At 48.0% G+C, this 26,616-nt stretch overlaps 1 protein-coding gene across 4 annotated transcripts in view; it reads left to right on the top strand.

Moving 5' to 3' along the window:
* The window catches only part of LOC139567161 (uncharacterized), a 70,355-nt gene that overhangs the window by 37,695 nt on the left and 6,044 nt on the right, over positions 1 to 26,616 (top strand). The window contains exons 2-8 of one of the 4 annotated variants that reach the window (XM_071388641.1): positions 12,893 to 12,927; positions 17,237 to 17,272; positions 17,666 to 17,762; positions 18,953 to 19,177; positions 19,548 to 19,688; positions 24,950 to 25,263; positions 25,674 to 25,943. In XM_071388641.1, the coding sequence (XP_071244742.1) occupies positions 12,893 to 12,927; positions 17,237 to 17,272; positions 17,666 to 17,762; positions 18,953 to 19,177; positions 19,548 to 19,688; positions 24,950 to 25,263; positions 25,674 to 25,943 (1,118 nt within the window). Of the gene's footprint in view, positions 1 to 12,892; positions 12,928 to 17,236; positions 17,273 to 17,665; positions 17,772 to 18,952; positions 19,178 to 19,547; positions 19,689 to 24,949; positions 25,264 to 25,673; positions 25,944 to 26,616 lie in introns of all 4 variants that reach the window. The other 3 variants (XM_071388640.1, XM_071388643.1, XM_071388642.1) reach the window with 3 other exon arrangements.

The raw sequence follows: 26,616 nt of genomic DNA, 5'->3' as shown, positions 1-26,616 counted from the left end.
CAGACTCTCTCTGCAGGGTGGGCATAGTGTGTGGCTGCTGACACGTCGCTGAAGGGGGGCTGAATAGGCACTATAATCCAACTCTAATAATGCAGCCTGTGTGCCTGTGTGCGTTTGTGCGTGTGTGCGTGTGTGCGTGTGTGCGTGTGTGCGCGCGCGTGTGTGTGTGTGTGTGTGTGCCCGTGTGTGTGTGCCCGTGTGTGGGGAATTCTTATGAAACCAGTTTTAAAATGTCTGTAGCAAACTGAGTTACACCACCATGATGCATCTGCAAAAATCAACTATCATTAAGACTAAGATGTCTAGTTTTTGACTAAGTGTTTTATTTTAAATACAGTTTACATTTTCTGCAGTTTTTTGTACATTTTCTGTCACGGATCCCTCCGGAACTTTTATCACACACACCAGTCCCCTATTCCCACTGATTAGTATTTGTATATATGTGCCCTTCATTCACCATGGTGCTGTCCATTACTGTTACTATATCCGTTGGTGCGTGTGAGTATCTGTGCTGTGTGTTTTGGCTTTCGTGACCATGTGGATTCCGCAGGTGATTACGGGTCTCGCCCCGTGTGATAATCATTGTGTTATTTATTCGAGGTACTCCTCGCTCTTTTGCTGGGGTTTCAACCCTGTGTTTTGTTCCGTGTTTGTTTGGTCTTCGTCCCTGTGCCTTTACACGGCATGCCGTAAATTGGGATGAATAAAATCCCTATTACACATTCCTGCCCCTGTCTTCCGACTCATTCATGCCAACGTGACAGAATAATCGACCAGACAGTGGGAACGACCCATCCGACGACGCTGCGACTGGTCCGTCCGGCGATAATAATAAAAAAATATGTAAAAAAAGGTTATGTCGGTAAATATTACTTACTAAATAAATTTTAATAATTACATTTTAAATATGTATATTGTCAGTGTTATGTTTAACTCAGGTCTTTTCATTAGGGGAGCAGTGTAAAATAAATAGATTTGTTTATAACTTTTTTGGACTGTTGCTGTAATGAGAATTTTGGTGTTGATCGTTGTGGAAATTGTGGTAAAATACATAATATCTAATAGAAAAAGCATAGATAAGTACAGATCCTAATCTCAACGATCCAAGAAAATGACAAGAAAAATTACACTTGAGAATTTTTGCGTCAAATGTCAGTTCCGTGAGAATGACCCGTGTGTTTGTGTGAGCATACTCACTCCTCTTTTTTGGAGTGTGTGCTGTAGTGTGTGTGTTGTATGTGTATGTATACAGTGTGTATTTATAAAGTGTGTGTGTGTGTGTGTGTGTGTGTGTGTGTGTGTGTGTGTGTGTGTGTGTGTGTGTGTGTGTGTGTGTGTGTGTGTGTGTGTGTGTGTGTGTGTGTGTGTGTTCGACTGCCCGCCAGCTTTCTCCATTACACTGCTTTGTTTATGATATTTTGTTACTGAAAGGGATTCCCTGACATTGATTTGATTAAAAGTGCTGACAGACAGACAGATACGATTCACTCTACACTCTGTCAGGATTTGGCCAGGATTGTTTTGGTCACTAGATGCCCCCATTGCGCCTTTTTTGAACCTTTTGTTTTTCCCTTGGTCTAATTATTATTTGCACCTGTGCCTTATTTCTTTGTAGGTATTTAAACCCTTAGTGTTCCTCAGTTCTTTGCTCAGTGTTTGTATGTTAGCACCCAGCCCCAGCCATGCTGTGAACATATATTTCTCTTGTTGGATTTTCCAGAGGTACTCTGGTTTTGTTCTTGTTTATTTTTGATTAGTCTTTTGAGGTTTGTTTTTTCCTGCTGTTCTTACCACTTTGTGGATTTTCATTGTATTTTGGAGGATATCCATTTTTTCTCTTGGCTTTACTTTTGACGTTGTGGATTTATATTTTTTGCCTAAAGATCTTTTACTTTGATTAAACCACCGTCTCTAGTACTGCTGTGTCTGCCTCATCTTCTGGGTTCTGCCGACTATTAGTGACTGTTTCTCACACCGGGTCCTGACAGAAACACTGAGCCATTAAAATGAACCCAGAGGCAACCAGTACCCAGGACCCGTTTTTTTTTCCATGCTGTCCCACCACGAGGGGACTGTCCAACGCCACAAAGCTGCTCTTATTCGGCAAGAGGCCTTAATGGCTAGACATTCTCAACTTCTGTCGGAGATGCTGACTTCCATAAAGAAGATTTCTGATCGTCTTTCCCCGGCAACCGCTTCTGCTCCAGTACATCAGATTCAAGTGCCTGTGGCAGTTAACCTCCTGGCTGAACCTCGTCTGCCGCCTCCCCAACGGTTCTCAGGTGATCCGAGTGTTTGTAAGGGGTTTTTCACCCAATGTTCTCTCTCCTTCGAGCTGCAACCCTCGTCGTTTCCCACCGACCGGTCCAAGATAGCATATATCATCACCCTGCTGTCGGAAAAAGCCCTAGCCTGGGCTACTGCTGTGTGGGATGCCCAAAGTCCCTGCTGTGCCAGCTACTCTACCTTTGCTGAAGAATTCAAGCGAGTGTTTCAAGGTCCTACCAGCGGCCCTGACTCAGCCAAACAGCTCCTGACTCTCCGCCAAGGTCGGCGCAGCGTGACGGACTATGCCATCCAGTTCCGCACGGTGGCAGCAGCGAGTGGCTGGAACGACGAGGCGCTCACAGTGTGCTTTTTGAAGGGTCTTTCCGACACCATCCAAGATGAACTGGCCACTCGGGAACCACCGGACAACCTCGAGTCCCTGATCAAGTTGGCCTCGCGCATAGACCAGCATCTGAGAGAGAGAGAACTCAACCGTAGACCTCTCACCCTAGCTCCTATCGGTCCCAGCTCCGAGTCTCCACCTTTATCCCCGCTGGCTCCACCGGAACCCATGCAGATTGGACGCATCTCCCAGGCTGAGAGAGACCGCCGGATGAGGGAACGATGCTGTCTATATTGCGGCAAACCGGGCCATTTCCGCTCCACGTGTCCCGGGCTCCAGGGAAACGCACTCTCCCGTGCAGGCCTGGGAGGACTGTAACGGGAAACATAACCTCCTCCCATCCATCCAACTCCCGCCTGCTCATTCCAGTCACCCTTTCCTGGGACAACCACGAGCTTCCTCTTCAAGCCTTGGTAGACTCTGGAGCCGCAGGTAACTTCATGGATGGTGTCTGGGCGAAGGAGAATGGCGTTCCCTCTGAACCCCTAAGTGACCCTATAAGGGTTACTACGTTGGATGGAAGCCCTTTGGGATCTGGACTTGTCACTCGTGTCACTACCCCCTTGCGACTTTCAGTTTCCCAACACCAGGAAGTGATGAACTTTCATCTGATCTCCTGTTCCGAGTTCCCTCTCGTCCTTGGATACCCCTGGCTTCACAGCCATAACCCTCACATCGACTGGTCTGTGGGCACTATCAAGCAATGGGGTCCTACGTGTCAAGCCACTTGTATCTTTCCGAGTTCCCCGAGTTCCCCTCCCGAGTCTCTAGAATCCATCGACCTGTCCCGAGTTCCCGAGTGTTACCATTACCTCAAACCGGTATTTAGCAAACAGAGGGCCACCAGACTACCACCCCATAGACCTTACGATTGCCCCATCGACCTGTTTCCGGGCACCTGCCCCCCCAGAGGTCGGATCTTTTCCCTATCTCCTCCCGAACGAGCTGCTATGGATACCTACATCAAGGAAGCTCTGGCAGCAGGCCTCATGCGTCCATCCACCTCGCCGGCGGGGGCAGGGTTTTTCTTTGTGGCCAAAAAAGACGGTGGATTACGTCCTTGCATCGACTACCGGGGACTCAATGCCGTAACCGCTACCCGCTACCCCTTATGGCCACAGCCTTTGAGCTGCTCCAGGAAGCAGTTGTCTTCACTAAGCTTGACCTGCGGAACGCATACCATCTTGTGCGGATCAGACCCGGTGACGAGTGGAAGACCGCTTTCAACACGCCTACTGGTCACTACGAATACTTGGTGATGCCCTTCGGCCTGACCAACGCCCCGGCTGTGTTCCAAGCGCTCATAAACGATGTGCTTAGGGATATGCTTAACATCTTTGTGTTTGTTTACTTGGATGACATCCTCATCTTTTCGAGCTCCCTTCAAGAACACACTAAGCATGTCAGACAAGTACTCAAACGCCTCCTAGACAGCCATTTGTACGTTAAGCCGGAAAAATGTGAATTCCATTCCTCCCGAGTACAAGTCCTGGGATTTGTAGTGGAACCCGGTCGAGTCCAGATGGACCCCAGGAAGGTAGGGGCGGTAGCGGATTGGCCCACCCCCAAGTCCGTTAAGGAAGTTCAGCGTTTCCTGGGCTTCACTAACTTTTACCGCAAGTTCATCAAGAACTTCAGCTTGGTGGCAGCTCCTCTCTCAGCTTTAACCAAGGGTGGCAATGCAAGGTTTCTGTGTGGAAAAGAAGCTGAGACGGCCTTCCAAGGACTCAAGCAGCGCATCCTCTCTGCTCCCATCCTGACACTACCGACGGCGGAAGAACCTTTTGTGGTGGAGGTAGACGCATCAGAGGTTGGTGTTGGAGCTGTCCTGTCTCAGAGGGGTAAAGACAAGAGGCTTCACCCTTGCGCCTTCTTCTCTCACCGGCTTACCCCGGCCGAGAGGAACTACGATGTGGGGGATCGTGAACTCCTAGCGGTTAAGATGGCATTGAAGGAATGGAGACACTGGCTCGAGGGGGCTTCTCAACCGTTTCAAGTGCTTAGGGACCACAAAAATCTGGAGTATATCCAGCAGGCGAAGCGGTTGAACTCCAGACAAGCTCGATGGTCTCTTTTCTTCAATCGATTCCAGTTTATCCTCACCTATAGACCCGGGTCGAAGAATCTCAAACCGGACGCCTTGTCACGAGTCTACGCTTCTGCCAATCGAGACGATACTGACATGCCTGTCCTTCCTGCCGCTAAGATCGTGGCTCCGATCTCGTGGCAAGTTGAGGATACCGTGAAACGAGCTCAAACCATCGAACCGGGTCCTGAAGGAGGTCCTGCCAATCGGTTGTTTGTTCCCAAGGCGGCGAGGTCCCAGGTCCTTCTGTGGGGGCACTCCTCTCGCCTCACCTGTCACCCGGGCGTAGGTCGTACCTTGGAGTTCATCCAGCGTAAGTTCTGGTGGCCCACCATAAAAGAAGACGTTGCCACTTTCGTCAAGGCCTGTCCCGTGTGCTGCCAGGGCAAATCTTCTCACCTCCGCCATCAAGGACTCCTTCACCCTTTACCTATTCCCCACCGACCCTGGTCCCATATCTCGTTGGACTTTATTACTGGCCTTCCTCCGTCCCATGGTAATACTACTATCCTAGTCATCATCGACAGGTTTTCTAAGGCGGCCAGGTTCGTCCCCTTGACTAAATTACCTTCTGCCAAGGAAACGGCTGAGTTGGTGATTTAACCATGTGTTCCGAGTCTTCGGCATTCCGCAAGATATGGTTTCCGACAGAGGTCCCCAGTTCGCCTCTAGGTTTTGGAAGGCCTTCTGCCAACTCATAGGGGCCACTGCCAGTCTTTCTTCAGGGTACCATCCGGAGTCCAACGGCCAAACCGAGAGGATGAATCAAGAGCTGGAAACCACCCTCAGATGTATGGTCTCCAACAACCCGTCCACATGGTCATCCTTCATTGTTTGGGCCGAGTACGCCCACAACACCTTGTGCTCCTCCTCCACTGGTATGTCCCCGCACGAGTGTCAGTTTGGCTATGCTCCGCTATTGTTCCCGGACCAGGAGGCAGAAGTCAGAGTGCCTTCAGCCTTGAGGTTCATCAGACGCTGTCGGCTTACGTGGAAGAAGGCCCGTCTTAATCTTCTGCTTTCCTCACAGCAGTACCAACGACAAGCCAACAGACGTTGCCGTCCCGGGCCTACCCTACGCCTCGGCCAGAGAGTATGGCTCTCGACTAAGAACTTACCGCTACGGGTGGAGTCTCGCAAGCTGTCCCAGAAATTCATCGGTCCCTTTAAGGTTGCCAGGAGAGTGAATCCCGTTACTTTTCGCCTGCACTTACCCAGATCCCTTAAGATTAATCCCACGTTTCACATTTCTTTATTAAAACCTGTTGTTTTTTCTCCCCTTATCCCGGCAGGCAGACCTCCTCCTCCGCCCCGTGTCATCGGAGGCCAGTCGGCTTATACCGTCCATCGGATACTGGATTCCCGCCGGGTGCAGCGGTCCTGGCAGTATCTGGTGGACTGGGAAGGCTACGGTCCCGAGGAGCGCTCCTGGGTTCCTGCCAAAGACATACTGGACCCTGACCTCATTCGTCAGTTCAGGGCCCTCCACCCTGAGAAGGCTGGTAGGAACATCAGGAGCCGTTCCTAGGAGGGGGATTCTGTCAGGATTTGGCCAGGATTGTTTTGGTCACTAGATGCCCCCATTGCGCCTTTTTTGAACCTTTTGTTTTTCCCTTGGTCTAATTATTATTTGCACCTGTGCCTTATTTCTTTGTAGGTATTTAAACCCTTAGTGTTCCTCAGTTCTTTGCTCAGTGTTTGTATGTTAGCACCCAGCCCCAGCCATGCTGTGAACATATATTTCTCTTGTTGGATTTTCCAGAGGTACTCTGGTTTTGTTCTTGTTTATTTTTGATTAGTCTTTTGAGGTTTGTTTTTCCCTGCTGTTCCTACCACTTTGTGGATTTTCATTGTATTTTGGAGGATATCCATTTTTTCTCTTGGCTTTACTTTTGACGTTGTGGATTTATATTTTTTGCCTGAAGAACTTTTACTTTGATTAAACCACCGTCTCTAGTACTGCTGTGTCTGCCTCATCTTCTGGGTTCTGCCGACTATTAGTGACTGTTTCTCACACCGGGTCCTGACACACTCTTAGAAAAAAAGGTGCTATCTAGAACCTTAAAGGGTTCTTTGACTGTTCCCATAGGAGAACCCTTTGAAGAGCCCTTTTTGATTTCAGGTAGAACCACTTTGGTTCCAGTTAGAACCCTTTTGGTTCCTTGTAGAACTCTTTCCACAGACGGTTCTATATGGAACACAAACGGGTTCTACCTGGAACCAAAAAGGGTTATCCTATGGGGACAGCCGAAGAACCCTTTTGGAACCCTTTTTTCACAAGCACAGTGATTGGAGCATAGATTGGCTGAGGACTGAATCGACTGACACATAAACACAGTCAAGGTGAACGACTACTTCAGTGAAAGTGTGTGTGACTGTGTGTGTGTATGTGTGTCATCTGGCCTTGCCAGTGTGTCATCATTCTGTTGCTCAATTACTTGAGTGTCTCGGTGACGGTGTAGGGTGACAACCCTTGATCAGTTTGTTTGGGAGAAATAGACAGTGATTACGAGAGTGCCTGCGTGTGTGTGTTCGCATGTGTATGAGAGTGCCCGTACGCGCTTGTGTGTGTGTGAGACTGTGTGTTTATTAGAGTGGCCGTGTGTGTGTGTGTGAGACTGTGTGTTTATTAGAGTGGCCGTGTGTGTGTGAGACTGTGTGTTTATTAGAGTGGCCGTGTGTGTGTGAGACTGTGTGTTTATTAGAGTGGCCATGTGTGTGTGAGACTGTGTGTTTATTAGAGTGGCCGTGTGTGTGTGAGACTGTGTGTTTATTAGAGTGGCCGTGTGTGTGTGAGACTGTGTGTTTATTAGAGTGGCCGTGTGTGTGTGAGACTGTGTGTTTATTAGAGTGGCCGTGTGTGTGTGTGTGAGACTGTGTGTTTATTAGAGTGGCCGTGTGTGTGTGTGTGTGAGACTGTGTGTTTATTAGAGTGGCCGTGTGTGTGTGTGTGTGAGACTGTGTGTTTATTAGAGTGGCCGTGTGTGTGTGTGTGTGTGTGAGACTGTGTGTTTATTAGAGTGGCCGTGTGTGTGAGACTGTGTGTTTATTAGAGTGGCCGTGTGTGTGTGTGTGTGAGACTGTGTGTTTATTAGAGTGGCCGTGTGTGTGTGTGTGAGACTGTGTGTTTATTAGAGTGGCCGTGTGTGGGCGCAGGGAGGCAGTCCTTGCTGGTGAACACAGTGACTCAGTCTGAGAGTGACACGCCATCTTGCCTTTAAGGCTGACAGGAGAATATTATTATCAGATTGCTGTGTGTGTGTGTGTGTGTGTGTGTGTGTGTGTGTGTGTGTGTGTGTGTGTGTGTGTGTGTGTGTGTGTGTGTGTGTGTGTGTGTGTGTGTGTGTGTTGGTATGTGCACAACACTGCTACTGTCTATATCATTACCACTAACAACAGATAGAAGAAATAAAGCACAGTGATCTATTACAGAGCACCGTGCTTCACATTTGCTTTGAAGAATCAATTGTATTTACTAACTGATATTGAGGGGGAACAAATAAAGTGGGACTTGAACCAGCAACCCTTTGGTAGAGTGAAGGCACTACCACCTGTGACATAAAGCTCCAGACAGACCACACCTTTCCCCACTTATCACCCGATCGTACAGGCCTTTATTCATTGAATCAGATGAATCAGGTTAGTGTAGGGCTGGAGAAAAAACTTGGTGACCACTGCTTAGTTCTTAGCCCCGGCTGTCAGTCATGGTAACCCATGCAGGGTCCTACAGGTGGTGGGGTTCATGACTAAGCTGGAGTAATGAGGCATGGCCTAGCCTCTCATGACAGGTGTATGTACCATTGGAGGGTGGAGCAGAGGGAAGAAATGTTTTCAGGAACAGGCCATCCACCCGCATCTTTCTCTGTCTGACAGACTGGCTTTTGTGCTTTCACCCGCAGCCTCCCCATACGCTCTCTCTGTACCATCTGGAGCTCTGGTGCTCAGCTGTTTCCCGGCCCAACTCTCTCACACACCAGCCCGCTACAAGTTCAGCCTGCCTCCCACCGTGTCAACTAGCCTCACCACAGCTGTCACCACCGGCACCAGCCAACCAGAACAGAGACCCCCCGTTCATATCCAGCTCTGCATTGCTCGTTTGCAGCAGGGCCTCTGAAATAAAAAGACAGATGACGCTCAAGCGCTTCTTCCCATGTCAGCGGTAGTTGTCAGGTCGCTGCCGGAGTCTTAGCTGACGGGGCAGCCGCTGCAGATCTATGGTTGTTCGTTTGGCACGGCCGCCATGCTCTGTCACTCCTCCTCTCTTCCTCCTCTCTTGCTCCTCTCTTTCTCATCTCTTCCTCCTCTCTTCCTCATCTCTTCCTCATCTCTTTCTCCTCGCTTCCTCATCTCTTCCTCATCCCCTTCACTGCCTCTCCCTCTCTCTCTCCAGAGTGGCTGGGTCTCGACTGGACCTGTCTCCTCCATTGCCGCAGGGGGATATCTATCTAAAAAGAGAGCTGGACTGGGGATGGGGGAGAGAGCTGGGCTGGAGGTGGGGGAGAGAGCTAGACTGGGTACGGGGTAGAGAGCTGGGCTGGGTATGGGGGAGAGATCTGTGCTGGGTATGGGGGAGAGAGCTGGGCTGGGGATGGGGGAGAGAGCTGGGCTGGGGATGGGGGAGAGAGCTGGACTGTGTATAGGGGAGAGAGCTGGGCTGGGGATGGGGGAGAGAGCTGGGCTGGGTATAGGGGAGAGAGCTGGGCTGGGGATGGGGGAGAGAGCTGGGCTGGGGATGGGGGAGAGAGCTGGGCTGGGGATGGGGGAGAGAGCTGGGCTGGGAATGTGGGAGAGAGCTGGGCTGGGGATAGGGGAGAGAGCTGGGCACGGGGGAGAGAGCTGGGCTGGGGATGGGGGAGAGAGCTGGGCTGGGGATGGGGGAGAGAGCTGGGCTGGGGATGGGGGAGAGAGCTGGGCTGGGGATGGGGGAGAGAGCTGGGCTGGGGATGGGGGAGAGAGCTGGACTGTGTATAGGGGAGAGAGCTGGGCTGGGGATGGGGGAGAGAGCTGGGCTGGGGATGGGGGAGAGAGCTGGACTGGGGATGAGGGAGAGAGCTGGGCTGGGTATAGGGGAGAGAGCTGGGCTGGGGATGGGGGAGAGAGCTGGACTGGGGATGGGGGAGAGAGCTGGACTGGGGATGGGGGAGAGAGCTGGGCTGGGGATGGGGGAGAGAGCTGGACTGGGGATGGGGGAGAGAGCTGGGCTGGGTATAGGGGAGAGAGCTGGGTATGGAGAGAGCTGGGCTGGGGATGGGGGAGAGATATGGGCTGGGGATGGGGGAGAGAGCTGGCTCATCGCTCTGCTCTGGTCATGTGCTCCCTTGTTATTGCTGTTGAGGCTCCCATAGCTGCAGCAGTTACTCTTCATCAGAAAACATTATGTATGTCGAGTAGCTGTTGTGTTGATTTGCCTTCCTTGCATCTTGTAGCTGACTAAAAATAGCTTTCAAAGCCGGTTGTTCAAGGAATATTGTGCTGATTTGAAATATATGACCTCAGAATAAGACACTTAGCTGATCTGATGTTTGTGTGTGTATGTGTGATGCCGTATTCATATGAGGTGTGTGTTTATGTGTGCGTGTATTAGTGCATGTTTATGTGGGCTTGTCTATGTGTGTTTGTGTCTTTTAGCCACACAGAGGAAACCTGGGACACTCTGTGCCCCCTAGAGAGAAAGAGACGGAAAGATCCAGTCTGGATGGCTGACTAACTGTGTGTCTCACCTCAGCTGTGTCAGCCCCACAAGGTCAGCCTGGAAGACACTCAGACTGGCTGGAGGCCAGGGGGTCAAAGTTCACACTACAGGAAACACTAACAGGGTCATTATGGGGTCAGACAGACCTGACTACATCTGTCAGTTTTAATCTCTGAAACTCTTTATTTATCCAGATGGAATAGGTGTAAATGGTGTGGCGGCAATCAGGTGGAAGCAGGTGCTAACAGCTACTCAGTCAGCTGAGAGCCCTGCAGAGGAGTCAGGCAGGGCAGACAGACAGGAGGAGGCAGCGTGTTGGAATGTCCTCTCTGTAAAGCTAACACTACTCCACCGGCGGGTCACTGGACATCAAGTACCTCAGTGTATTAGTGCCTCAGTGAGACAGATAACTGACTGGTTTTATTCAATACTCCTACAGTCTACAGATACAGCACTACACACACACACTGTACACACACACTCAGTGTACACACACAGAGAAGCAAACCCCCCAGAGAGAGAGAAAAGGGGGGAGACAAGGCCACAGACTTTGATAAAGAGAGCGAGCGCCCAGAGACCTCTACTGTATTTAAACTCCATTACCACCAATGTCTCACTAATTAAACCTGTGTTTTAATTAGGATTTGGACAGCCAGGAAAAGAGGAGGGATAATACAATGCATTAATCCAACAGAATGTTGGGAATGTACTTCAGGTTCCCCCTGTCACCCCCAGGAAGGATTCATAGTGTGTGTGTGTACAGTTGAAGTCGGAAGTTTACATACACCTTAGCCAAATACATTGAAACTCCGTTTTTCACAATTCCTGACATTTAATCCTAGTAAAAATTCCCTGTTTTAGGTCAGTTAGGATCACCACTTTATTTTAAGAATGTGAAATGTCAGAATAATAATAGAGAGAATGATTTATTTCAGCTTTTATTTCTTTCATCACATTCCCAGTGGGTCAGAAGTTTACATACACTCAATTAGTATTTGGTAGCATTGCCTTTAAATTGTTGAACTTGGGTCAAACATTTTGGGTAGCCTTCCACAAGCTTCCCACAATACGTTGGGTGAATTTTGGCCCATTCCTCCTGACAAAGCTGGTGTAACTGAGTCAGGTTTGTAGGCCTCCTTGCTCTCACACGTTTTTTCAGTTCTGCCAACAAATTTTCTATAGGATTGAGGTCAGGGCTTTGTGATGGCCACTCCAATACCTTGGCTTTGTTGTCCTTCAGCCATTTTGCCACAACTTTGGAAGTATGCTTGGGGTCATTGTCCATTTGGAAGATCCATTTGCCACCAAGCTTTAACTTCCTGACTGCTGTCTTGAGATGTTTCTTCAATGTATCCACATAATTTTCCACCCTCGTGATGCCATCTATTTTGTGAAGTGCACCAGTCCCTCCTGCAGCAAAGCACCCCCACAACATGATGCTGCCACCCCCGTGCTTCACGGCTGGGATGGTGTTCTTCGGCTTGCAAGCCTCCCCCTTTTTCCTCCAAACATAACAATGGTCATTATGGCCAAACAGTTCTATTTTTGTTTCATCAGACCAGAGGACATTTCTCCAAAAAGTACGATCTTTGTCCCCATGTGCAGTTGCAAATTGTAGTCTGGATTTTTTATGGCGGTTTTGGAGCAGTGGCTTCTTCCTTGCTGAGCGGCCTTTCAGGTTATGTCAGAGGCACTGAGTTTGAAGGTAGGCCTTGAAATACATCCACAGGTATACCTCCAACTGACTCAAATTATGTCAATTAGCCTATCAGAAGTTTCTAAAGCCATGAAATCATTTTCTGGAATTTCCCAAGCTGTTTAAAGGCACAGTCAACTTAGTGTTTGTAAACTTCTGACCCACTGGAATGATACAGTGAATTATAAGTGAATTAATCTGTCTGTAAACAATTGTTGGAAAAATGACTTGTGTCATGCACAAAGTAGATGTCCTAACCATCTTGCCAAAACTATAGTTTGTTAACAAGACATTTGTGGAGTGGTTGAAAAACAAGTTTTAATGATTCCAACCTCAGTGTATGTAAACTTCCAACTTCAACTGTATGTGTGATTCTATTTCCGGGTGCATGTTGAGTAGCAGTGTCCTGTGGTCAGTCAGTGAAGTGATGCTCTTCTCTCTAACACAGTTAGACAGTAATGATGAGCCGACTGTTTTATGACTGTTTAGTGTTACAGCCAAAGTCCCACCGTATCCCCCTGACCATGCTTCTCCCTCTCTCTCTATTGGCAGTGTGAAGGAACTTGCATGGATTTACATTGCCAAAACAAATTCTAACGATTTATCTCTCCTCTCTTCTTCTTCTTCTTGTTCTTCTTGTTCTTCTTGTTCTATCTCTCTCCTAATTTATTCTTATTTCTCTCTCTCTCTCTATTTCTCTCTCTCTCTTACTCTTTCTCTCTCTTACCTTTTCTCTCTCTGTTTTAGCGGCAGATGGAGTGCCAGTAAAGGATGGGGAACAGGTAAGCCTGACATGCAGTACTTTAACTATCACTCTTAATTCACACAGCTCAGCCACCCTGTTACACCCAATGGCTCCAGCAGTGGGGTGCTCACTATTCCACGAATGGGGATCTTGATCCAAGATGGTGACCAACATCAATGTTAGCTCTCTACTACTGAAGCCATGAGTGCTACTGCATCTGCTTATAGCGTAGCTAGCTAGCGCACATGTTGCTGTTGGTTTGCTAACTTCCTCTACACTCAAAATGGCGGCTGTAGTTGGAAGGAGGACCAACCTCTGTGGTTGGCTCGTTGCTGTTGCTACGACGTCTGCTGCTTCTCTGTCACGCCTCAGTGCTGGCTCACTGTAGAACAGTAGGAGCATCACCCACCTCTCCTCCTCTCACTCCATCCCTCACTCCTCTCTTCTCAGATCCTTTCCACTCCACTTCTCCTTTCAAGTCCTCTCTCCAATCCTTCCTTTTGAGATACTGTTACTAAAATGATCTTCAGCACTTCTTGGATGATTTTGTGGCAGGAGAAAGAGGACCATTTAAATTGAAACCGAATGTACTATACTGTGGATCGATGATGTGTTTCTCTTGACAAATTTGCCCTTCAAAAATGTAATTAAAAAAAGAGAGCGAGAGAGAGGACAGACAGACAGACAGACAGACAGACAGACAGACAGACAGACAGACAGACAGACAGACAGACAGACAGACAGACAGACAGACAGACAGACAGACAGACAGACAGACAGACAGACAGACAGACAGACAGACAGACAGACAGACAGACAGACAGAGAAGAAACAGAGACAGTGTAACAACAAGAGAGAGATCATGAGCGCTAGGTTTTCTGAAGACTGAACACATCTGTAAGGGGACATGGCACCCGTAGCGTCCTGCTGGTTCTAAGGCCCCGGCTCTGGTATTGTCAGGAGCAATCCAGCTGATACAGGACTCAGAGGTGGTGTGACAGACGCTGGTGCTTATCTAGACTGTCACCATCCCCCTTCTGTTAGCCTGCTCCTCAGCCCCCTGTCTGTCTGTCTGTCTGTCTGTCTGTCTGTCTGTCTGTCTGTCTGTCTGTCTGTCTGTCTGTCTGTCTGTCTGTCTGTCTGTCTGTCTGTCTGTCTGTCTGTCTGTCTGTCTGTCTGTCTGTCTGTCTGTCTGTCTGTCTGTCTGTCTGTCTGCAGACACAGATCTCACCAGAGAGGACACTGACACCGCTACCATCAGCCAGCTTACATCAGTTATAACACACGCACGCACGCACACACACACACACACGCCCCCACACACACATGCGCACACATAAACACATGTGCACGCATTCACACACACACACACACACGAACACACACACACACACACACACACACACACACACACACACACACACACACACACACACACACACACACACACACACACACACACACACACACACACACACACACACACACACACACACACACACACACACACACACACACACACACACACACACACACACACTTCTGTATCAGCCCCCCCCACTGGCTTGGATGTGTGTTTGGCTCAGTGTTTGGTGTGGCAGACCAGAGGAGGAAATGAGAGGAGAGAGAGAATCATTCAGTCATAACATATTCACTCTGCTTTACTATGGAACTGATCAGCCTTTCAACCCCTCCCTTCTCTCTATCTTTCTGGTCGTTGACTCCTCTCCTCCTCTATCTTTCTGGTCTTTGTCTCTCCTCCTCTATCTTTCTGGTCTTTGTCTCTCCTCCTCTGTCTTTCTGGTCTTTGTCTCTCCTCCTCTATCTTTCTGGTCTTTGTCTCTCCTCCTCTGTCTTTCTGGTCTTTGACCCTTCTCCTCCTCTATCTTCATGGTCTTTGTCTCTCCTCCTCTATCTTTCTGGTCTTTGTCTCTCCTCCTCTATCTTTCTGGTCTTTGACTCTTCTCCTCCTCTATCTTTCTGGTCTTTGTCTCTCCTCCTCCATCTTCATGGTCTTTGTCTCTCCTCGTCTATCTTTTTGGTATTTAACTCTTCTCCTCCTCTATCTTTCTGGTCTTTGTCTCTCCTCCTCTATCTTTCTGGTCTTTGACCCTTCTCCTCCTCTATCTTTCTGGTCTTTGTCTCTTCTCCTCCTCTATCTTTCTGGTCTTTGTCTCTTCTCCTCCTCTATCTTTCTGGTCTTTGTCTCTTCTCCTCCTCTATCTTTCTGGTCTTTGACTCCTCTATCTTTCTGGTCTTTGTCTCTCCTCCTCTATCTTTCTGGTCTTTGTCTCTCCTCCTCCATCTTTCTGGTCTTTGACCCTTCTCCTCCTCTATCTTTCTGTTGTTCGACTCTTCTCCTTCTCTATCTTTCTGGTCTTTGTCTCTCCTCCTCTATCTTTCTGGTTTTTGACTCCTCTCTTCTTTTATCTTTCTGGTCTTTGACTCCTCTCCTCTATCTTTCTGGTCTTTGACTCCTCTCCTCTATCTTTCCGGTCTTTGTTTCTCCTCCTCTATCTTTCTGGTCTTTGTCTCTCCTCCTCCATCTTCATGGTCTTTGTCTCTCCTCCTCTATCTTTCTGGTATTTAACTCTTTTCCTCCTCTATCTTTCTGGTCTTTGACTCTTTTCCTCCTCTATATTTATGGTCTTTGACTCCTCTCCTATATCTTTCTGGTCTTTGTCTCTCCTCCTCTGTGTTTCTGGTCTTTGACTCTTCTCCTCGTCTATCTTTCTGGTCTTTGACTCTTCTCCTCCTCTACCTTTCTGGTCTTTGACTCTTCTCCTCCTCTATCTTTCTGGTCTTTGTCTCTCCTCTATCTTTCCGGTCTTTGTTTCTCCTCCTCTATCTTTCTGGTCTTTGTCTCTCCTCCTCCATCTTCATGGTCTTTGTCTCTCCTCGTCTATCTTTTTGGTATTTAACTCTTCTCCTCCTCTATCTTTCTGGTCTTTGACTCTTTTCCTCCTCTATCTTTCCGGTCTTTGACTCCTCTCCTATATCTTTCTGGTCTTTGACTCCTCTCCTCTATCTTTCTGGTCTTTGTCTCTCCTACTCTATCTTTCTGGTATTTGACTCTTCTCCTCCTCTATCTTTCTGGTCTTTGACTCTTTTCCTCCTTCATTCTTCTGCTCTTCGTCTCCTCTCCTCTATCTTTCTGGTCTTTGACCCTTCTCCTCCTCTATATTTCTGGTTTTTGTCTCTCCTCCTCTGTCTTTCTGGTCTTTGACCCTTCTCCTCCTCTATCTTTCTGGTCTTTGACTCCTCTCCTCTATCTTTCTGGTCTTTGTCTCTCCCCCTCTATCTTTCTGGTCTTTGTCTCTCCTCCTCTGTGTTTCTCGTCTTTGCCTCTTCTCCTCCTCTGTGTTTCTCGTCTTTGACTCTTCTCCTCCTCTATCTTTCTGTTTTTTGACTCCTCTCCTCTATCTTTCTGGTCTTTGACTCCTCTCCTCTATCTTTCTGGTCTTTGTCTCTCCTCCTCTATCTTCATGGTTTTTGTCTCTCCTCCTCTATCTTTCTGGTCTTTGATTCTTCTCCTCCTCTATCTTTCTGGTCTTTGATTCTTCTCCTCCTCTATCTTTCTGGTCTTTGTCTCTCCTCCTCTATCTTCATGGTCTTTGTCTCTCCTCCTCTATCTTCATGGTTTTTGTCTCTCCTCCTCTATCTTTCTGGTCTTTGATTCTTCTCCTCCTCTATCTTTCTGGTCTTTGTCTCTCCTCTATCTTTCTGGTCTTTGTCTCTCCTCCTCTATCTTTCTGGTCTTTGTCTCTCCTCCTCTATCTTCATGGTCTTTGTCTCTCCTCCTCTATCTTTCTGGTCTTTGTCTCTTCTCCTCCTCTATCTTTCTGGTCTTTGTCTCTCCTCCTCTATCTTTCTGGTCTTTGTCTCTCCTCCTCTATCTTTCTGGTCTTTGTCTCTCCTCCTCTATCTTTCTGGTCTTTGTCTCTCCTCCTCTATCTTTCTGGTCTTTGATTCTTCTCCTCCTCTATCTTTCTGGTCTTTGTCTCTCCTCCTCTATCTTTCTGGTCTTTGTCTCTCCTCCTCTATCTTCATGGTCTTTGTCTCTCCTCCTCTATCTTTCTGGTCTTTGACTCCTCTCCTCTAAAAACCTATATTTGTCTCTCTGCGTTCTTCTCCCTCTATCTCTCTCCTATCCTTCTTTCTATTTCTGCATGTTGGTTATACTACTCTACCCCTGTCACTATCACTTCTCTCCTCCTCCTCTTTTTCTCCTCCCATTTCTTCCATGCATGTGTACGTCTTTCTCTCCTTCTCTCTTGTTCCTACTCTCTTACTCTTTCCTGCTCCTTCTTTCCCCATCCCTCTCTCCTCCTATTTTTCTCCTTCAGCATGGATGTTCAGACTTTTCATGGGAAGGAATCAATGTAAGTGTTGTGACATCATTCCTTCATCTACCTTTATTTCTCTATCTTATCTTTCTCTATTTGTTTTGATTTATTTGATTTACCTCACCTTAGGTAACGTACTACTTCGTCCCCTCACTCCCCCTCCCATCTAACTCTCTCTAGACCGTATCGTATAACTCTCGCAACACTTCCCATAATGCACTTCAGCACTGTTAAGCAGGAAGTTGTTCGAACAACAACCTTGGGAAATGTTGATTTTATTGTCAAATGATGACATTGTTGCTTTTTGACGCTGTATTAACCCAATATCTACCTAACTTCTCCTCTCACCTACCCTCTGAACTCTGTGCGCTTCTGTGGCACACATCTCTTCCTCCATCTCTCTATCATCCTCTTCCCTCGCTCCTCTAGCTGTCTATGGAAGACACCACGTCCATCCTGCCTCGTCTGAAGAGGAACAACTCCAATAACTATGGGATCGGTGCTCTGGCTAAGTCCTCACTGACAGGTGTGTCAGGTGTGTGTCTGTCCTGTAACTGGTAAACTGACCCCATGTCAGCTCCCGCCTGGACAGGCGCTGGAGCCAACATGGCCCCAGAGTGTGTTCCCCTGATTCACTTCCTCTCACCATAATGATAATACACGTCAATGGCTGACCCCCCAGTCATTGGTGGAATAGCACCTAAACCTAACGACAACCCTATAAAAGAATACACTACCCACAATACATTGTTATGTGGCTTGTTGAGTTAACAAGAGGTGAGTGGGAGGTGTAGTTGTTTGTCTGTTAAGTGGTTATGAGGCGTTGAACTACTCTAGTGTCTGTGTAATGTGTCTACTGTCTCTGAGTGTAGTCTGAGTTTGTGTCTGTGTGTTACAGTGTGTATAACTGTGTAATGTGTATTGTGCACTGCACAGTGTAGTTGTGTACAGTTGTAATGTGCAGTGAAGTGTATTGGAATGTAGTGAACTGCTAACTCATCATATATTTGACTTGGACACATGAATTACTGAGCAAAGCCATAATGTAACCAGCAGACAGAATACAGACCGTCATGGCGGAACATGATTTCTAAAGTAGAGAGTCTTCCGCAGTGCAAGGTATGCATCAGCTGAGGATGTCTTAACAGACACTGCAGGGGGAGTGGGGTTTCTGCTTAGCCAGCGCAGGCAGCTTAGCAGAGGTGTGAAAGCTATCATGTCAACAAGCCAACCTCTCATTACTCACAACCCCTCTGGCCATCTCACCTCAATTAACCTCCTCTGTCCCATGATGCACCTCTCCCAGAGTAGACATATCCATTTGCTCCTCCCTGTCCCCCATCATCCTCCTCGGTTCCACGCGTCATCTTATCTACATTATAAGCATCTCCTCCCTATTCATTTAGCCATGAATCTAAAGCATGTTCATTAAGCCGCTCATTTAACCGCTCATCCAGAGGCCCTTATCAGCACCACCTAAATACTGACAGGATCAGACAGACCTAAATGTGGAATAATAACATAATATCTAATCTCTTTCCTTCCCCCTCTGTCTCCAACCTGATGCCTGTCTCCTAACTCCCCCAAACTCCACATTCACCCCTTCTCCAAACCCCTTAATATCCCTCCAACCCTCCCTTAATCCACTTTCACCCCTAACCCTCTCCAATACCCGCATCAATCCCTACATCCCTCTTCACTTCCCCCCCTCCCCAGGTGTGAATCGCTCCATGAAGGACAAGGTGACCAAGCCTACATCCATGGCCCAAGGCCGGATGGCACACATGATCGAGTGGCAGAACTGGGATATGTCTGTGGTGGGCCCGGGGGGCGTCTCCGTCCCACGCAAGTCCACGGCAGAGCAGGAGATGGAGAGACGGTTGGAGAGCGACGCCTACAGCGACCTCAGCGACGGGGAGAAGGAGGCTCGCTTCGCCGCAGGTCAGAGGGGGAGGGGAATTTGTCACTGTGAGAGGAGACAGAAGCAATAGGAGTGGTTGATGCTGATTTATACAACCAGGGTGGTGTTCAGAGGAAACCCTCACAAAATGAAGCCTTTTGGAAAAAGGGTTCTCATGTGTTGAACCCCACATCATAACCAGACTGTTTATAGGTCAGCTAATCGGCAGGGCAGAACACCAGCCAAATATATCAACATTGGCCTAGGCAAAGCATAACCATAGATATTAAGTAGACTACATATTAAATCTTTATTTAAATTAGCCATAGATATTAAATCATTAAGGCGCTGAGGGAAGGCAGCAGCCAACTGGGCCGTTACAATGACCCTGACTTACCCTCTGCACTCCAGGTATCCTGCAGCAGTTTGCCATCTCCCAGGCAACGCTCATGGCCTGGACCTCCATGGATGGAGAGAGCCTGAGGTCAGGGTCCAACCAGGGCAGTGTGGCCCACCTCAGCGAGGTTAACCAGGAGAGCATCACCAGCCGAGGTAAGGGACTACAAATATGGCCTCTAAACAACCATATGTCAGTTGAGGTAAAGGACTATAAATATGGCCTCTAAATGAGCATGTCAGTCAAGGTAAGGGACTACAAATATGCTTGACAAACTATAGTAGCACCAATCAACTAGGGCAACCAAGTTTAAGGGATAGTTTAAGGAGCTAAATAGGATCCTGCATTGCGGAACCTTGTCTAGAATTTGCAGCCAAACACGTTTATGCATAGGCCTGAGATCAGGCAAAGCTGGAGTGTAGTGTGTGGGCTACATTATGCGTAATTTTGCTCAGTAACAAAGGCATCTTATTCCGTCTCAGCCTGGAGGGTTAACTCTGTGCTAATGTCAGATTCACAAACACAGCCTGGGGGAATGCAAGACCAGGGATTTCAACTGTATAAATAGTCCACTTGGTCATTATTATTCCACATCGCTGTGCTGTCTGTTACAGTGCTCCTGTATTTCTCCTTCTCATGCAAAGAGGCGTTCAGACATGGAGACATGTTGAAATCATAATGTGGTTTTCTCCCTGTGGTTTGTTATTGAGAGATAACAAATGGCCTTGAAGCTGTGTGATGATCATTAGTTTAATCACAACTTCAGGCCAGTTATTTAATGTAATTATATTGCCTGAAGTAAAATAACCATAGAATGTTAGTATTAAAAATGATTTGGCTGTCTCTGGATGTATTTTGACAGTTTTGAGTCATCATTAAAGTGATATAATGTGAGGTTGCCGGCATGATGCTTGCTAACTCTTAGCACCGCCATATCAACTCAGCACACCTTGAGGCGCTTTTGTCAGATCATGTAAATTCAGCAAAAAAATAAACGTCCTCTCACTGTCAACTGCGTTTACTTTCAGCAAACTTAACGTGTAAATATTTGTATGAACATAGCAAGATTCAACAACTGAGACATAAACTGAACAAGTTTCACAGACATGTGACTAACAGAAATGGAATAATGTGTGAACAAAGGGGGGTCAAAATCAAAAGTAACAGTCACTATCTGGGGTGGCCACCAGCTGCATTAAGTATTGCAGTGCATCTCCTCCTCATGGACTGCACCAGATTTGTCAGTTCTTGCTGTGAGATGTTACCCCACTCTTCCACCAAGGCACCTGCAAGTTCCCGGACAATTCTGGGGGTGAATGGCCCTAGCCCTCACCCTCCGATCCAACAGGTCCCAGACGTGCTCAATGGGATTGTTATCCGGGCTCTTCGCTGGCCATGGCAGAACACTGACATTTCTGTTTTGCAGGAAATCACGCACAGAACGAGCAGTATGGCTGGTGGCATTGTCATGCTGGAGGGTCATGTCAGGATGAGCCTGCAGGAAGGGTACCACATGAGGGAGGAGGCTGTCTTCCCTGTAACGCACAGCATTGAGATTGCCTGCAATGACAACATATCATCAGTCCGATGATACTGTGACACACCGCACCAGACCATGACGGACCCTCCACCTCCAAATCGATCCCGCTCCAGAGTACAGGCCTCGGTGTAATGCTCATTCCTTCAACAATAAGCGCGAATCCGACATCACCCCTGGTGAGACAAAACAGCGACTCGTCAGTGAAGAGCACTTTTTGCCAGTCCTATATGGTCCAGCGATGGTGGGTTTGTGCCCATAGGCGACGTTGTTGCCAGTGATGTCTGTTGAGTACCTGCCTTACAACAGGCCTACAAGCCCTCAGTCCAGCCTCTCTCAGCCTATTGCAGACAGTCTAAGCACTGATTTACATTTACATTTAAGTCATTTAGCAGACGCTCTTATCCAGAGCGACTTACAAATTGGTGCATTCACCTTATGATATCCAGTGGAACAACCACTTTACGATAGTGCATCTAACTCTTTTAAGGGGGGGGGGGGTTAGAAGGATTACTTTATCCTATCCTAGGTATTCCTTAAAGAGGTGGGGTTTCAGGTGTCTCCGGAAGGTGGTGATTGACTCCGCTGACCTGGCGTCGTGAGGGAGTTTGTTCCACCATTGGGGTGCCAGAGCAGTGAACAGTTTTGACTGGGCTGAGCGGGAACTGTACTTCCTCAGAGGTAGGGAGGCGAGCAGGCCAGAGGTGGATGAACGCAGTGCCCTTGTTTGGGTGTAGGGCCTGATCAGAGCCTGAAGGTACGGAGGTGCCGTTCCCCTCACAGCTCCGTAGGCAAGCACCATGGTCTTGTAGCGGATGCGAGCTTCAACTGGAAGCCAGTGGAGAGAGCGGAGGAGCGGGGTGACGTGAGAGAACTTGTCCAGGATCACGCCAAGGTTCTTAGCACTCTGGGAGGAGGACACAATGGAGTTGTCAACCGTGATGGCGAGATCATGGAACGGGCAGTCCTTCCCCGGGAGGAAGAGCAGCTCCGTCTTGCCGAGGTTCAGCTTGAGGTGGTGATCCGTCATCCACACTGATATGTCTGCCAGACATGCAGAGATGCGATTCGCCACCTGGTTATCAGAAAGGGGAAAGGAGAAGATTAATTGTGTGTCGTCTGCATAGCAATGATAGGAGAGACCATGTGAGGATATGACAGAGCCAAGTGACTTGGTGTATAGCGAGAATAGGAGAGGGCCTAGAACAGAGCCCTGGGGGACACCAGTGGTGAGAGCACGTGGTGCGGAGACAGATTCTCGCCACGCCACCTGGTAGGAGCGACCTGTCAGGTAGGACGCAATCCAAGCGTGGGCCGCGCCGGAGATGCCCAACTCGGAGAGGGTGGAGAGGAGGATCTGATGGTTCACAGTATCAAAGGCAGCCGATAGGTCTAGAAGGATGAGAGCAGAGGAGAGAGAGTTAGCTTTAGCAGTGCGGAGCGCCTCCGTGACACAGAGAAGAGCAGTCTCAGTTGAATGACTAGTCTTGAAACCTGACTGATTTGGATCAAGAAGGTCATTCTGAGAGAGATAGCAGGAGAGCTGGCCAAGGACGGCACGTTCAAGAGTTTTGGAGAGAAAAGAAAGAAGGGATACTGGTCTGTAGTTGTTGACATCGGAGGGATCGAGTGTAGGTTTTTTCAGAAGGGGTGCAACTCTCGCTCTCTTGAAGACGGAAGGGACGTAGCCAGCGGTCAAGGATGAGTTGATGAGCGAGGTGAGGTAAGGGAGAAGGTCTCCGGAAATGGTCTGGAGAAGAGAGGAGGGGATAGGGTCAAGCGGGCAGGTTGTTGGGCGGCCGGCCGTCACAAGACGCGAGATTTCATCTGGAGAGAGAGGGGAGAAAGAGGTCAAAGCACAGGGTAGGGCAGTGTGAGCAGAACCAGCGGTGTCGTTTGACTTAGCAAACGAGGATCGGATGTCGTCGACCTTCTTTTCAAAATGGTTGACGAAGTCATCCGCAGAGAGGGAGGAAGGGGGGAGTGGGAGGAGGATTCAGGAGGGAGGAGAAGGTGGCAAAGAGCTTCCTAGGGTTAGAGGCAGATGCTTGGAATTTAGAGTGGTAGAAAGTGGCTTTAGCAGCAGAGACAGAAGAGAAGAATGTAGAGAGGAGGGAGTGAAAGGATGCCAGGTCCGCAGGGAGGCGAGTTTTCCTCCATTTCCGCTCGGCTGCCCGGAGCCCTGTTCTGTGAGCTCGCAATGAGTCGTCGAGCCACGGAGCAGGAGGGGAGGACCGAGCCGGCCTGGAGGATAGGGGACATAGAGAGTCAAAGGATGCAGAAAGGGAGGAGAGGAGGGTTGAGGAGGCAGAATCAGGAGATAGGTTGGAGAAGGTTTGAGCAGAGGGAAGAGATGATAGGATGGAAGAGGAGAGAGTAGCGGGGGAGAGAGAGCGAAGGTTGGGACGGCGCGATACCATCCGAGTAGGGGCAGTGTGGGAAGTGTTGGATGAGAGCGAGAGGGAAAAGGATACAAGGTAGTGGTCGGAGACTTGGAGGGGAGTTGCAATGAGATTAGTGGAAGAACAGCATCTAGTAAAGATGAGGTCAAGCGTATTGCCTGCCTTGTGAGTAGGGGGGGAAGGTGAGCGGGTGAGGTCAAAAGAGGAGAGGAGTGGAAAGAAGGAGGCAGAGAGGAATGAGTCAAAGGGATTGTGCGTTCCTGGTGTAACTCTGGCAGTTGTTGTTGCCATCCTGTACCTGTCCCGCAGGTGTGATGTTTGGATGTACCGACCCTGTACAGGTGTTGTTACACGTGGTCTACCACTGCGAGGATGATTAGCTGTCCATCCTGTCTCCCTGTAGTGCTGTCTTAGGCATCTCACAGTACGGACATTGCAATTTATTGCCCTGGCCACATCTGCAGTCTTCATGCCTCCTTGCAGCATGTCTAAGGCACGTTCATGCAGATGAGCATGGACCCTGGGCATCTTTCTTTTGGTGTTTTTCAGAGTCAGTAGAAAGGCCTCTTTAGTGTCCTAAGTTTTCATAACTGTGACCTTAATTGCCTACCGTCTGTAAGCTGTTAGTGTCTTAACGACCGTTCCACAGGTGCATGTTCATTAATTGTTCATGGTTCATTGAACAAGCATGGGAAACAGTGTTTAAACCTTTTACAATGAAGATCTGTGAAGTTATTTGGATTTTTATGAATTATCTTTGAAAGACAGGGTCCTGAAAAAGGGACGTTTTTTTTTTGCTGAGTTTATATACACCATTCCTCTATCAGAAACTTGTTTGGCCAATGTCCCAAAGACATTTCTGCGAATAAGTGTGATTTACCTCATCCTTTTGTGTTTGACAGCCTTTTTGTACATAACGGCATTGGCAACACACAAACTGATATATTCTTCCATTTATTTTCCTCCTTCGCACAAAATGGCTACCATACTTCAAAGGTTTTAGTGTTGTTATCAGTCAGTGGGGGATATTAGTCGCCTTGTTCATCCGTAACAAAACCAGATCGGAATATGAGATGGCAAAAACTACCATGACTTTCCCTTATTCATATCAGCCGTGCTATTGGCTGAATTATATGTCATTTTAATGCAGGGCAGACAGACTCCCCAATGGCTATACAGAGTCATAATGCTGATTGGACTACTCGGTTTAGCTATAGTTGGGGTCTGTCTGGGGATTGTTCAAGTAAAGTCATTTTCTCAAGGATATAATTGGGTCTGAAAGGGTTGGGGTGTCCCCCAGGGATATCACATGATTCCACTCGAGGTTTCCTCTTTCGGATAAAGGCTGATGTCAGCATTGTAGATTTATTTGCAGTTTGATGTCCATGAGGTCCAATGTAGTGCATCCGTCAAGGACAATCAACTGCTTATCCCGCCTCTTCACTCTTCTATTTTCTCGTTCTTTTCATCCTCTCAGACCAGATATTGCACCACTCTTCTGCGGACATGTGGCCCAACACCTATGTCGCCCAGGGCCTCTACTGCCTCTCCTCCTCTGACGCCTGGGAGCCAATCAGCAATGAGCCCTCCGGAGTGGCCTCTCCCGCTGCTGGCTCCTACGTGATGCAGCAGGGCGGGACTTCCTGTGATGGGTATGATGGGAACGCGTTGCTGCAGCAGCAGCAGCAGCAGCAGTTCAACCTACAGCATCAGAGTCAGCTCCAGCAGCTGCAGCAGCTACAACAGATACAGCACTACCAGCAACAGCAGCTCCTGTATCAGCAACAACAGGTGAGGGAAAACAACAGTCTAAAATGAGAGAAAAGTAATAACAATCTATTTCCATGGATAGACAATATTCATTCATGGCGTAGTCGGGCAGCTGACATTTAGTTTGTTAGTGGGTTTTTCTCTTTTTTCTCTGGGGTATTTTGATCGAGACTAGAATACTGAATTCGGCCTTTGATATGGTAATATCGTCAAAGATTCATCAATACATTATTGTATCTCCCTTCTTAGACAACACAATTTCCCTGTTCCTTTCAATCCAACATTACGCTTAAAGGAAGAAACATCCCTTATCCATATTTCCAGATTCTTTACCATTAGGGGGGATAAACAAATATCTGATCCTGTATCAGTGGTGAAGGGGAACCTCTACCTACCTACGTTTCCTCATTGTCTCGTCCTTCTCTCCACAGTCTCTGGAGCAAAGGCTGCACAGCGCCAACCACTCGTTGCAAGCCACGCCCAACAGCACCATCCACAGCCTGGCCCCTGCCACCCACGCCCCATTGGTGGACCTGTGGGGGGCGGGTCAGACAGGATCCTATCACACTGATATTGGAGGCTACAACATAGGCGTGGCAGCGGTGGTGGAGGCGGCTTTGAATGTTCCGTCTGGGGAAGAGGGGGCGGGGACAGACCATTCCCCTCTGCTGGAGCAGCAGGAGGAGGAGGATGAACTGAAGGTGAGGTCATATCAGGTCACAGGGTCATCATGGCCCAGTTTTTCAAAAGTTATCTGGATTTCGTCTATCGGATAGGATTAAATGCATAGAAATAAAATGAATAGAACGGGAGTCCTCATTCAAGACAATGATTCGTACATTCTATTCATTATATATTCTATGCATTTAATCCAGAGAGATTTCTTTTTTTAAACTGGGCCCTGAGGTCATATCAGTGCAGATAGGTACATCCTTGATGCTTTAACATACAGTACCAGTCAAAAGTTTGGACACACCTACTCATTCAAATTTTGTACTATTTTCTACATTGTAGAATAATAGTGAGGGCATCAAAATGATGAAATAACACATATGGAATCATGTAGTTACCAAAAAAATGTTGAACAAATCAAAATATATTTTATCTTTCAGATTCTTCAACGTAGCCACCCTTTGCCTTGATGACAGCTTTGCACACTCTTGGCATTCTCTCAACTAGCTTCATGAGGAAGTCACCTGGAATGCATTTCAATTAACTGATGTGCCTTGTTGAAAGTTAATTTGTGGAAATTCTTTCCTTCTTAATGCGTTTGAGCCAATCAGTTGTGTTGTGACAAGGTAGGGTGGGTATACAGAAGATAGCCCTATTTGGTAAAAGACCAAGTGTCACGTTCCTGACCTTATTTCCTTTGTT

This window comes from Salvelinus alpinus, unplaced genomic scaffold (assembly GCF_045679555.1).
Source record: "Salvelinus alpinus unplaced genomic scaffold, SLU_Salpinus.1 scaffold_59, whole genome shotgun sequence".
Taxonomy (NCBI): domain Eukaryota; kingdom Metazoa; phylum Chordata; class Actinopteri; order Salmoniformes; family Salmonidae; genus Salvelinus; species Salvelinus alpinus.
Note: the sequence above shows the minus strand (reverse complement) of the source record. Positions and strands in the feature narration are given on the sequence as shown.